The following is a 13,929-nucleotide window of genomic DNA, read 5'->3' as shown; positions in this document are numbered from 1 at the left end:
AAAAAAAAAATATATATATATATATATCACAGGTATATAGTAATACACACATTATATTCATTATACGGTATATGTAGTATGTACAGACACATATAATAATGTAATGTAACAGATATAAAGTCTATGCACCCCTCTTCATATGCCAGGTTTTTGTGACAAACAAATGAAACCAAAATAAATCATTTTATAACTTTTTCCATTAATATCGTGGCCTATAACATGTACAACTCCACAGATTTTTTTTTTTTTTAGAGGGGAAGTAAAAATAAACGATACTAGTTGCCAGTGTTGCCACAGTAGTACAGTTTAATGCAGTAGTCTGAATTTGTCTTGTAGTCTGATCCGGGCATTACGAGTTGTCTGTCTCAGACGTGTTGTCTGTTCCATACCGCCGACATGTTTTCTTTTTTAAATAACTTTATTGGCCGTCAGATATTTACAGGACTACGCCAAAAGGGACGCGACAAGGCTGAAAATAAACTAGGTTTTGGATTCAAATATACTGTCACGATGGCGACGCGGAGTAAATGTCTTTTGTGGAGCCGATCTCGGTAAATTATGACAAAGCCCATGCCGATAAAATGCTAATTATCAGCCGATCCCGATAAAATCGGTGTAAAGTCTACTATTCACTGGTCACGTGTTCCTTTTTCACTTGGAAAGCCAAAAAAAAAAAAAAAACTCTTGCCGCTGGCTGAACCATTTGTACAATCAAATGCCACACAATAAACCATTGTTACATCGTTAAATCATACGACAACAAATATACAAGGACAGGAACAACAGCATGGAACAATAGCACACAACGCCGAATGAACAGGATGTTTGGCTTGTGTGACGTCACAGCGCCGGAAAGAAACGAAGACCGAAAGGAGCGGGATGCAAAAAGCAGAAGGCGCATTCTGCATCATCTATATCGATTTAACTGCTGTATATCTGCCATATAATCACTTCAAAATGGCAGATGTGGTTTGTAAAGGGCTTCTAGCGTTATCAAGAACATTTTTAAATCTTTGTCCTCTGACCTTTAAGTGTGATTTAAAAAAAAATGTTTTAAAATAATTTGGATTTTGAAATGCCACATAAGATTTTTATGAACGTGGTTTAGTTGGTGTCCTGCGGTGGTCTAGTGTCCACCAGAGCTGATTTGGTTCTGGGATAACTCGGGCATTTTTTTAAATAATCTTTTGAAATTAGGGTCAATGGCAGACATATGTGGAGGTTTAAAATTAGATTTAGTAAAATAATGCAACTTCAGAACCTTCCTGGATGTAATCCTGGCACAGTGTTCTTTCTCTCAGTGGTGGACTCGTTGCCATACAACAGAGTTAGTATTTTGTTTGATTATTTTAAATCCAAAGCATTGATGTCTATGTATTATTTGTCAGGCTTTTATTTTGAAGTCGGCTCAAGCAGCTCATTGGCGGCGTTACCGTAATGCCTAAATGTATAAACTATCGTTGGGGCAGCTGCCTTGACTTCATCTTTCCAACTGGGGGCTGGCCTGACCGCAGTGGTTTACTGGGGATTCCAGCAGGGTCGGACCATAGACTGTTGGATTCCCATAAAAATGACTTGCAGTCAAGTCATCAACGGAGACAGCAACACTGCTGCCAAGCAGATGGAGGGACGGGCCTTCCCACACGTGAATATTCTCAACTTGTGTGAGTGTGTGTGTGAATATCTTGACAACTGCGTTACGTTTGTCTCACAAATAAATGCCCGCTGATCCACAAACGCACCTTCGACAATTCATAAGCAGAACTGAATATTTACAAATGACAAGTCATGATAAATGCACACACAACATTAAAAAACACGTGTAAATCGCAGATATATTTGTGGATCTGAAAAATATATATAATATATATAATAAATATAATTGTGGATTTCAAAAAGACGTGTAAATCGTGGATATGTTTATATAAATTATTTGGAGACAAATCTCTCCCCATACAGTTGCTCATTTCTACTGAGAACTTGGGTTATCCTCTTATTTTTTCAGTTTTTATTACCTCAATAACAGGTAATTATTGACAAAGAGCAACACAAACTCTGAACAAAAATCTATACATCTCTTACCCTCCTTTGAGGATCTTTGCTGATCTCATGATATTCTGTAGGGTCACTGAGTGAAACATTGCCAAAGTCAGACAATCTCTCGGATGAAAACCTGCCAAACACAAATCAGACAACAAAAACCATGCATGACAATGGAACTGATAGACCAAAAATGTGTATCAAAAGTAAACTAATGCATTGGTGGCAGACCTTACTTTTTAGTGAAATCAGTGGGCAGGTGGCGGGGCTTCATTGCAGGTTTCATGACGGGACTCTGGGTTGGAGTTGTATCCTCTGTAAGCTGCTTGATGAGCTGTTTAACCCCCACTTGTGGTTCACTTTCAGAGAGTGTCTGCTCTGGAGAGAGAATATCTGATATCTGACGAGAAGACACCGTCTCAGGAGCAGAGGAGGAATCAAGCAGGAGATGAATTCGTGACTTGATGCTAACCCCTCGCTGATCCTCAGTCTCTTTAACGATCATTTCTTCTGCAATGTTGTTGCTCTGCTCGTCTGAGGTCGATTGTTTACCTTCAACATCAGTGCTCTGTCCCAAGGTACTGATTTTCTCCTTCTGGGTTTTTTGTGAAAGTGATATATCTTTTGGAGTGCATTCCTTAACGTCTGCTTTGGTCGCTTTACGGTGCAATGACAGACCAATAGATTCAAACTTGTATGTAAGATCAGATGAAAGAGGGTTTCCCCCAGCCAAGCGTGGAGCAGGAACTGGTAACTCTGGATTGTTAAGAAAAATAGCAGATACAGGTCTGGGCCTGGAACCTCGGGGTTTGGGTCGGGGTGGGACAACTGTCAGAGATTTATTTTGTTCATCCTCTTTCTCAATCTGATTAAGAAACCCCAATGACTTGGCTCTGGCAATGGATGCCCCTCCCTGCATGGGTGTCATCTGGTTCTTAGGTTTCTGTCTCTCTGCTGGCAATGGAGGCATTGATTTGTTGGCATCTACAGAGTCAAAAGGAGGGGCTGGTTTAAATGGATGGACAGGCTTGGTTGTTTGCCCAGTATTCACCTTAGTAGATGTTCTAAATGAGGTTGAGGCAGGACGACTGGAGTTGATTGACACAGGCCTTGGCTTAACAATGGCAACTGGTTGCTGTGGTTTTGGACTGTTGGGAAGCTCTGGTTTGTATCCAGTGGTGTTAGTGGATTCTGGTCTGGGTTTGGTTTGCGGCTTTGGGGCAAGTATAGGCTTAATACTGTTTTTATTCTCCACAGCAAACGGTTTTGGAGTCAACCGTGGCTTGGGCCCAGGGACAGGTTTTTTGGGTTCAGGAGTGATGATATGCGACTGATTGATTGATGGACTTGTGTTGCTTGAGTTGGTCAGGGGACTCAAGTGAAGTCTTCCTCCTGTCATTGTCCTTCCAGCCTCCCCACTGTGTACCTCCACCTGTGCAGCCATCCTCTTCAACAACACCTATTAACACAAACATTGTTCTCAATGGCCTAGCAAAATGGTACTATAATGGTACCTCACTGCAATTATTTGATCTGGCCATTATGGTGGACTTTGTGTAGGGAGTGTCTTGAGTGGTGGCAGAGAAATATACTATTTACTCAAGATAATAAATCACTCTAGAGCAAATAAAGCACAGGTGTACACAGGTGTAAGAGAATAAGGACTAGTGCTAATCATCAATCATGGATCATGACTTTCTCCATCCAATTATTTTTTACAGCAAGAAAAGCTTTTATTAATTGTGAATAACTGTGCCATTTCAGTGATGACTTTATACAGGCATTTTATTGTTATCCAGTTATTTTTCACAGTTAATAACTGAATAACTCCCTTTTCAGTGATGAATTTATACAGTAATTTTATTGTTTATTATAAAATATATTAAATAAAATATTAAATAAATATTATAAAATATAGGCGGCACGGTGAACCTGATGACATTCCTGTGGAGGTATGGAAGCATCTAGGAGAGGTGGCTGTGGAGTTTTTGACCAGCTTGTTCAATAGAATTGTAGCATGTGAGAAGATGCCTGAGGAATGGAGGAAAAGTGTGCTGGTGCCCATTTTTAAGAACAAGGGTGATGTGCAGAGCTGTGGGAAATATAGAGGAATAAAGTTGATGAGCCACACAATGAAGTTATGGGAAAGAGTAGTGGAGGCTAGACTCAGGACAGAAGTGAGTATTCGCGAGCAACAGTATGTTTCATGCCTAGAAAGAGTACCACAGACGCATTCTTTGCCTTGAGGATGTTGATGGAAAAGTACAGAGAATGTCAGAAGGAGCTACATTGTGTCTTTGTAGATCTAGAGAAAGCCTATGACAGAGTACCCAGAGAGGAACTGTGGTACTGCATGCGGAAGTCTGGAGTGGCAGAGAAGTATGTTAGAATAATACAGGACATGTACGAGGCCAGCAGAACAGCAGTGAGGTGTGCTGTAGGTGTGACAGATTAATTTAAGGTGGAGGTGGGACTGCATCAGGGATCAAGGGATCAGCCCTGAGCCCCTTCCTGTTTGCAGTGGTGATGATAGGCTGACAGATGAGGTTAGCTGGAATCCCCGTGGACCATGATGTTTGCAGATGACATTGTGATCTGCAGTGAAAGCAGGGAGCAGGTGGAGGAACAGTTAGAAAGATGGAGGCATGCACTGGAAAGAAGAGGAACGAAGATTAGCCGAAGTAAAACAGAATATATGTGCATGAATGAGAGGGGTGGTGGGGGAAGACTGAGGCTACAGGGAGAAGAGATAGCAAGGGTGGAGGACTTTAAATACTTGGGGTCAACCGTCCAGAGCAATGGTGAGTGTGGTCAGGAAGTGAAGAAACGGGTCCAAGCAGGTTGGAACGGGTGGAGGAATGTGTCAGTTGTGTTTTGTGACAGAAGACTCTCTGCTAGGATGAAAGGTAAAGTTTATAAAAAAGTGGTGAGGCCAGCCATGATGTACGGATTAGAGACAGTGGCACTGAAGAGACAACAGGAAGCAGAGCTGGAGGTGGCGGAAATGAAGATGTTGAGGTTCGCTCTCGGAGTGACCAGGTTGGAAAAGAAGATAGGCGGCACAGTGGAAGACTGGTTAGCACATCTGCCTCACAGTTCTGAGAACCGGGGTTCAAATCCCGGCCCCGCCTGTGTGGAGTTTGCATGTTCCCTCCGTGCCTGTGTGGGTTTTCACCGGGTAATCCGGTTTCCTCCCACATCCCAAAAACATGTGTGGTAGGTTGATTGAAGACTCTAAATTGCGCGTAGGTGTGAATGTGAGTGCGAATGATTGTTTGTTTATATGTGCCCTACGATTGGCTGGCGACCAGTTCAGGGTGTACCCCGCCTTTCGCCCGAAGATAGCTGGGAGAGGCTCCAGCCCGCCCGCGACCCTAGTAAGGATAAGCGGTACGGCAAATGGCTGGATGGATGGATTATTGTGCAATGTCAGCAGACCGAAAATCTGGAATTTGAATGTATTCATTTTTGAGGATATCTGAAACTTGATGGCCATGGTAGACTGTTTCACAAGTCAGATGTCAGACCCACACACCTAGTGACAGGGCTGAATTAGACGGAACTGGACAATCGATAATGAATTACACTCAGCGACTGACCTAACCCACCTCCCGATGATACTGAACTTCTGCAAAAAGCGACCTCTGGCGTTCATATCAGCAAACATTTTGAAACGCCACTGACAGCTTATTTTGCTGAACCACAAAAAACATGGTGCAATTGTCAAGGAAAAAGAAAAGAAAGGATTTTTGGTCGCTGTAGCTATATTTCTCTGTCAGCGTAAAATAAAGCGAGAGGAAACGAGGAGCGAGCAGAACCGAGAGGCAGTGTATCAAGCCTCACATCCATTTTCATGATAATGTTGTCACCAGGTTTCAAGATGGTGATCGCGCATCTTTCAAATTTCTCCAAGATGTATCTGGAGATATTCGACAGGCTGCTGGGAAAGATCGTTCCATTTATTGTCTATATGAACACCAACTTTCATGCATCCATTGTTCCAGCAGAAATACTCTTTATAACACCTTACTTTGTAGACATTTACATATAAAATCATAAATATAGTTACAATTTTTTTTAACACTATAAACACACACACACACACACACACACACACAAACCTTCACGATGGGGGGCTGAAACTCGGTTAGGTCCCGCAAAAGTGAATTTTGTTGTGAAAAATCATGTGATATAACCTGGCATAGCGGCCGACTGGTTAGAGCGTCAGCCTCACAGTTCTGAGGACCCGGGTTCAATCCCCGGTCCCGCCTGTGTGGAGTTTGCATGTTCTCCCCGTGCCTGCGTGGGTTTTCTCCGGGCACTCCGGTTTCCTCCCACATCCCAAAAACATGCATTAATTGGAGACTCTAAATTGCCCGTAGGTGTGACCGTGAGTGCGAATGATTGTTTGTTTGTATGTGCCCTGCGATTGCCTGGCAACCAGTTCAGGGTGTACCCCGCCTCCTGCCCGATGACAGCTGGAATAGGCTCCAGCACGCCCGCGACCCTAATGAGGAGAAGCGGCTCAGAAAATGGATGGATGGATGGATAACCTGGCATTTTAATTGGCTATAAACATCTGTGCTGTTGCTACACCGCTCACTTTCTATTCGACATTTTGGAATCGCAACCATACTAGTTGCAGATGGTCGGCAACTCATGAGAGCCAGTTGAAGAACCACAAACACTGCATGGCACGACCGTCATTGCTTGCGATGGGTGCTTAACATAGGCTCGCTTTTGGTGGCCTGTGACCTTTTTCAGGAGGCAGCTGGCTCCTGAATTGGGCCCTGTTGGTGGCTGGGGCCCCCATGCTCTCCGGGGGTGGTGGGGGCAGTGGTGGCAGTGGGGCGCGCTGGGTGGGGGGTGGGTAATTGGGCATAGGAGGCGGTGGTCCGGTACTCGTGCCCTTCCCTTTGGGACTGGTCGGGGCGCTTCGGTTGGGCTAGGGGACAGGTGGAGGGGGCTGGGCCCACTCTTCCTCAATGTGTCAGCTCAGCAACTCCACACATGCATGTTATATGGTGTTCATTCACTAATAAATTCCATAGACTTGCTATATAGGCTTTAATTGTTTGTGCTGGGATCACTCATAATAACACAGGTTATATTAAGAGATCAACTCACAGGTTCTTAGTGGTGTTTAGACACTATAAAAAGCATCCCACCGCACCCATCATCAGTAGCACTGCCTTGCTCATTTCCCACATCCTGTCCTCCCCTTTTCTGTCCTCTCTCATTTTGTTCTATTGGTTAGTTGTTGCATGTCCTCAGCGGGTGTCTTCCCCCCACCCCATCCACAAATAAGAACACGATTTGACTGTTACTGTTGAACGTTACTTGTGCTCAAATATCGAGACAAACTATTGTTCAGCTGTGGTTCGCACCACTATTCCCCTTGTCCGTTCTGTCCCTCTGTCTGTCCCCTAAAACTCGTTTCTGCCCGGGTGCATTTTCAATAAACATCAGAATAATTAAAAAAAATAAGCAGAGGGAGTATTCAAACTCCCTTGTCGTGCAGCACAAAAGGCATACAGATCCACCATTCTGCATGGCCATGAAGCTGGACAGGACAGGTTTAAAATATAATAATAATAATAATAATAATGATGAAAGTGCAGTAAATAAATACAAATTTTTTTACCTGAGCAGATGTCACGCGTATGCTGTAGATCTCTGCCTTTTGTCGTAAGGCAGGAGTGATGTCATATCACACAGGAGGAAGATGTTGAAGCAGCCTAAGAGCAAGAAACCCCAAGATTTTATCTGAGTACGTTGTGCTTCAGGCTGCGGTATATAAAACACAGCACAACCACTGGACGACAATAATTTGAGAATAATGTTGCTTCAATCAATGAATTTACAACACTGCAGATTGTGATAGGAAACACTTAGCCACAGTGGAATGCCAAACATTTGCTTGTACGTTTGTCTAGTAACACGGGAAGTGTTGATTGCAACTGTCCAACACATAAATGTCTAACACACAAAGTAACAAACCAATGAAAGTCACTAATTTCCCTTAGCAAGACGTAATGCTTGCTGAAAACCATTAAACATTCACCTTTAAAGTCCAACTATTAGAAGTAATTCCTTTTCTTTGTTTTGCCGGCCAAGCATTGCAACAGATCAAGCCTGTCGAATTCCACAACACATTATAGGAGCCAACAAAAAGAGTACTGTAATTCATTTCAGGGCTGTCAGACGGAGAGTTGTAACCAACTGTGATTCAGAAATGTGTCTATCAGCATAAAGTCCAAAGGATTTTTTTGGACACCTCTACGAATTCGCTTTTGTGAACACCTCAAACAAAGATCACAAATCAACATACCATCGCGTCAAGTCCAATTTTAGCAATCTGTATTCCAAATTGACACATTCAATTTTTTAGAATTGGAAAATGTGCATCAAGTGCTAAACCTCCCCGTACTAACTGTGCTCGACGAGCTCCAACAGGACACTCGGTGCAGATTAGCAAAAGTCTGTGTTGGCCTGCTAAAGTGAAGACCATTTAAATTAATTCAGATATAGACAAACGTTTAAAAAGTACTATACGACAACAGTAAAAAAAATATATTTATTTTTTTTTAAATTAAAAAAAAAGAAAGTTTAGCTCATGCGGTCGAGTAAACTGAGCATGCGAAAGCTAACTCAAGACAAGCCAAACTAATCAAAATGGAAACACTGACTGAACCTGTCTTTCGCTGTTTGATGCGAAACACACGGAACTTACCTAACAAAGTCCTTTCTTCATCTTGCCGAGTCCAAATATCTTTACAAATAGGCTACATTGCTGCAGAAGTTAGTGGGGTAAATTCAAATCGTAACAATTTATTTTTTTCGGGTTTTTTTTCTTTTCTAGCTACTTAGCAGGTTCACTTTGCTAGCCAAGAGGCTGCTATCCTGTCTCAGGTTGCGGTGTTGTTGACAGGCAGGTCCCGACAACGCTCGACAATTCGACTGGTTGGGAAGCGAAATTACATTACAAAGTGTTTCCGGTCAATAGTTCCAAAATAAAAGCGAAACCAGTACAATGTGTGAGCAGTGTTGGGAAGATTACATTGGAAATGGAAATGTTTACAAATATAAGTTAACCTGTTGAAAATGTAATAGTCGTGTAATTATTTGAATTACTTTCTCGAAGTAGTATAAATATATCTTGATTATTTTTTATTAATTTTCAATGAATGCATCAACAGGAACCTTGGATGTTTCCTCTAAAAAAGTGGATTAAAACCTCAAGACTATTTTGAAATTAACCACATAATTGTTCTTGACACAAATAAACTTGATAACAAAATGATGGAATGTAAATACATAATAAACAATGTTTCTTGCATTATGTGTACAGCATGTGGAAAATGACACCATGTTGACCTAATGACACATGCACATTTTACACATCATAATCTTATATCAAAACCCAGATAAGTTAATGTTCCATTAAAAAAGTCAATGTTCTTTTCTATGTTCAAGTGTAACACAAGGTGGCGATTTCAAGGTCATACAGTATTTGGAAAAATGTCATGTTCGAAACTATGACAGAATGGCACGTGACCAGCGAGAGCCAGAGCCAATCACAAGCATCAGCTTTAGAAGGAGGAAGTGAAAAAAAATCCAAACTTTTGCAGCAATTTTTCATCCATCCATTCTCTGAACTGCTTATCCTCACTAGGGTTGCAGGGGTGCTGGTGCCAATCCCAGCGGACTCCGGACGAGACCGTGTACACCTTGAACTGGTTGCCAGTCAATCGCAGGGCACATATAAACAAACAAACATTTCCACTCACATTCACACCTATAGGCAATTTAGAGTTTTCAATTAACCTACCATGCATGTTTTTGGGATGTGGGAGGAAACCGGAGTACCCAGAGAAAATCCACGCAGGCACGGGGAGAACTCCACACAGACGAGGCCGTATTTGAACCCAGGACATCAGAGCTATGAGCTATTTCCAAATTTAATAAAGATTGTAATCCTGGAAATTTCCAAAAGGAACTAATTTCAAATTTTCTCCCAGTAATGTCTTCTTCTTCTTCTTTTCCTTTCGGCTTGTCCCGTTAGGGGTCGCCACAGCGCGTCATCCTTTTCCATGAGAGCCTATCTCCTGCATCCTCCTCTCGAACACCAACTGCCATCATGTCTTCCCTCACGACATCCATCAACCTTCTCTTTGGTCTTCCTCTAGCTCTCTTGCCTGGCAGCTCCATCCTCATCATCCTTCTACCAATATACTCACTCTCTCTCCTCTGGACGTGTCCAAACCATTGAAGTCTGCTCTCTCTAACTTTGTCTCCAAAACATCGAACCTTGGCTGTACCTCTGATGAGCTCATTTCTAATTTTATCCAACCTGGTCACTCCGAGAGCGAACCTCAACATCTTCATTTCCGCCACCTCCAGCTCTGCTTCCTGTTTTCTCTTCAGTGCCACTGTCTCTAATCCATACATCATGGCTGGCCTCACCACTGTTTTATAAACTTTGCCCTTCATCCTAGCAGAGACTCTTCTGTCACATAACACACCTGACACCTTCCTCCACCCGTTCCAACCTGCTTGGACCCGTTTCTTCACTTCCTGACCACACTCACCATTGCTCTGGACGGTTGACCCCAAGTATTTAAAGTCCTCTACCCTTGCCATCTCTTCTCCCTGTAGCCTCATTCTTCCCCCACCACCCCTCTCATTCATGCACATATATTCTGTTTTACTTCGGCTAATCTTCATTCCTCTTCTTTCCAGTGCATGCCTCCATCTTTCTAACTGTTCCTCCAGCTGCTCCCTGCTTTCACTGCAGATCACAATGTCATCTGCAAACATCATGGTCCACGGGGATTCCAGTCTAACCTCATCTGTCAGCCTATCCATCACCACTGCAAAAAGGAAGGGGCTCAGGGCTGATCCCTGATGCAGTCCCACGTCCACCTTAAATTCTTCTGTCACCCCGACAGCACACCTCACCGCTGTTCTGCTGCCCTCGTACATGTCCTGTATTATTCTAACATACTTCTCTGCCACTCCAGACTTCCGCATGCAGTACCACAGTTCCTCTCTGGGTACTCTGTCATAGGCTTTCTCTAGATCTACAAAGACACAATGTAGCTCCTTCTGACCTTCTCTGTACTTTTCCATCAACATCCTCAAGGCAAATAATGCATCTGTGGTACTCTTTCTAGGCATGAAACCATACTGTTGCTCGCAAATACTCACTTCTGTCCTGAGTCTAGCCTCCACTACTCTTTCCCATAACTTCATTGTGTGGCTCATCAACTTTATTCCTCTATAGTTGCCACAGCTCTGCACATCACCTTTGTTCTTAAAAATGGGCACCAGTACACTTTTCCTCCATTCCTCAGGCATCTTCTCACGCACTAGAATTCTATTGAACAAGCTGGTCAAAAACTCCACAGCCACCTCTCCTAGATGCTTCCATACCTCCACAGGAATGTCATCAGGACCAACTGCCTTTCCATTTTTCATTCTCTTTAATGCCCTTACTAATCATTGCCACTTCCTGGTCCACCACACTTGCCTCTTCTACTCTCCCTTCTCTATCATTTTCCTCATTCATCAACTCCTCGAAGTATTCTTTCCATCTACCTAGCACACTGCTGGCACCAGTCAACATATTTCCATCTCTATCCTTAATCACCCTAACCTGCTGCACATCCTTCCCATCTCTATCCCTCTGTCTGGCCAGCCTGTATAGATCCTTTTCTCCTTCTTTAGTGTCCAACCTGCCATACATGTCATCATATGCCTCTTGTTTTGCCTTTGCCACCTCTACCTTTGCCCTGTGTCGCATCTCAATGTATTCCTTTCGCCGCTCCTCGGTCCTCTCAGTGTCCCACTTCTTCTTAGCTAACCGTTTTCCTTGTATGATTTCCTGTACTGTGAGGTTCCACCACCAAGTCTCCTTCTCTCCTTTCCTGCCAGAAGATACACCAAGTACTCTCCTGCCTGCCTCTCTGATCACCTTGGCTGCAGTGGTCCAGTCTTCTGGAAGCTCTTCCCGTCCACCGAGAGCCTGTATCACCTCTTCCCGAAAAGCTGCACAACACTCGTCCTGTCTCAGCTTCCACCACATGGTTCTCTTCTCTGCCTTTGTCTTCCTAATTTTCCTCCCCACCACCAGAGTCATCTTACACACCACCATCCTATGCTGTCTAGCCACACTCTCCCCTACCACTACCTTACAGTTGGTAACCTCCTTCAGATTACATCGTCTGCACAAGATGTAATCCACCTGTGTGCTTCTACCTCCGCTCTTGTAGGTCACCCTATGTTCGTGCCTCTTCTGGAAAAAAGTGTTCACTACAGCCATTTGCATCCTTGTTGCAAAGTCTACCACCATCTGTCCCTCCAAGTTCCTTTCCTGGATACCGTACTTACCCATCACTTCTTCATCACCCTTATTACCTTCACCAACATGTCCATTACAATCTGCACCAATTACGACTCTCTCTCTGTCTGGGATGCTCAGAACTACATCATCTAGCTCCTTCCAGAATTTCTCTTTCACCTCTAGGTCACATCCTACCTGTGGGGCATAGCCACTAATCACATTACAACCCCTCAATTTCAAATTTCAGCCTCATCACTCGATCTGATACTCTTTTCACCTCCAAGACATTCTTAGCCAACTCTTCTTTTAAAATAACCCCGACTCCATTTCTCTTCCCATCTACACCATGGTAAAATAATTTAAACCCTGCCCCTAAACTTCTAGCCTTACTGCCTTTCCACCTGGTCTCCTGGACACACAATATATCAACCTTTCTCCTAATCATCATGTCAACCAACTCCCGAGATTTTCCCGTCATAGTCCCAACATTCAAAGTCCCCACATTCAGTTCGAGGCTCTGTGTTTTCCTCTTCTCTTTCTGCCGAAGAACCCGCTTTCCACCTCTTCTTCTTCTTCTTCTTTGACTTCGACTTTCTCCCAGTAATGTAATGGACTATAATTACTTGTTGTCATTAAATTACATAATTATATGTAATGGACTACAATTACATTTCATATTTACAACCCCAATTCCAATGAAGTTGGGACGTTGTGTTAAAAACAATAAAAATAAAAACAAGAAGCCAGCAGCGTTTCTGGGTGTTGATAAATGGCGTTTGATGAGCATTCCATTCCAAACCTGTCCCAGCTTTTTTGGGAACTCTAAATTCTAATTTAATGATTATTTGCTCAAAACAAAGTTTGTCAGTTTGAACATTAAATATTTTGTCTTTGTAGTGTATTCAATTAAATATAGGTTGAACATGATTTGCAAATCATTGTATTCCGTTTTTATGTTTAACACAACATCCCAACTTCATTGGAATTGCGGTTGTACATAACCTAGTTACACAGTTACTCCCCAAAGTGAGTATACAGTAACTGGTGGAAAATCGCAGACTTCTGCTTAATATCAAGTTGAATCTGTGTATCGCACAGACTTCCGCTCAAAATCGAGTTGAATCTGTATAAAACATTACAGTACTGATAGTAAACCGTACAGAACAGTATTCAGGCACATGCACAGGTAGACCTTAGTGATGCTCAAAGCACTTGCCTTTTAACCCTGGATGACTAGTAAAAGTGCCCTTTCTGATGAAACCCAATTTGTCTTTATTCACCTAGAAGAAAAAAATTTAAAAATTACTTTTATTCTGCCTAATCACGATTTGCCCCATTTGTTTATAACCGTGTTGATTTAACCAATATAAGCTGCTGTTTTTTCCCTTTAAGCTACGGAATCATTTTGCCACTATCGATTGTCCATTTTTTTAAGCTTTAAACACCGGTCAAACTGGAAAAATACCAGCATCAGTTAATGCAAGTTCAATTTAAGGCATGTGTGTAAACAAGCTGATTTTATAGACGAGAAAATCTATCAATTC

General features: G+C 42.7%; 1 protein-coding gene across 3 annotated transcripts in view; it reads right to left on the bottom strand.

The window, feature by feature from the left end:
* si:ch73-138n13.1 (trichohyalin) overlaps window positions 1-8,986 on the bottom strand; it is a 42,255-nt gene extending 33,269 nt beyond the window's left edge. For 2 of the 3 annotated variants that reach the window (XM_061766478.1, XM_061766479.1), the window contains exons 1-4: window positions 8,774-8,986; window positions 7,685-7,778; window positions 2,277-3,499; window positions 2,083-2,173 (exon numbers count right to left, since the gene is read on the bottom strand). In XM_061766478.1, the coding sequence (XP_061622462.1) occupies window positions 2,083-2,173; window positions 2,277-3,484 (1,299 nt within the window). In that variant the 5' untranslated portion in view covers window positions 3,485-3,499; window positions 7,685-7,778; window positions 8,774-8,986. The remainder of the gene's footprint in view (window positions 1-2,082; window positions 2,174-2,276; window positions 3,500-7,684; window positions 7,779-8,773) is intronic. The other variant, XM_061766480.1, reaches the window with a different exon arrangement.
* Between the last annotated feature and the right edge of the window lie 4,943 nt (window positions 8,987-13,929).

Source organism: Phyllopteryx taeniolatus, chromosome 3, assembly GCF_024500385.1.
Source record: "Phyllopteryx taeniolatus isolate TA_2022b chromosome 3, UOR_Ptae_1.2, whole genome shotgun sequence".
Lineage (NCBI taxonomy): Eukaryota > Metazoa > Chordata > Actinopteri > Syngnathiformes > Syngnathidae > Phyllopteryx > Phyllopteryx taeniolatus.
This window is presented reverse-complemented; position numbering and strand designations above follow the sequence as displayed.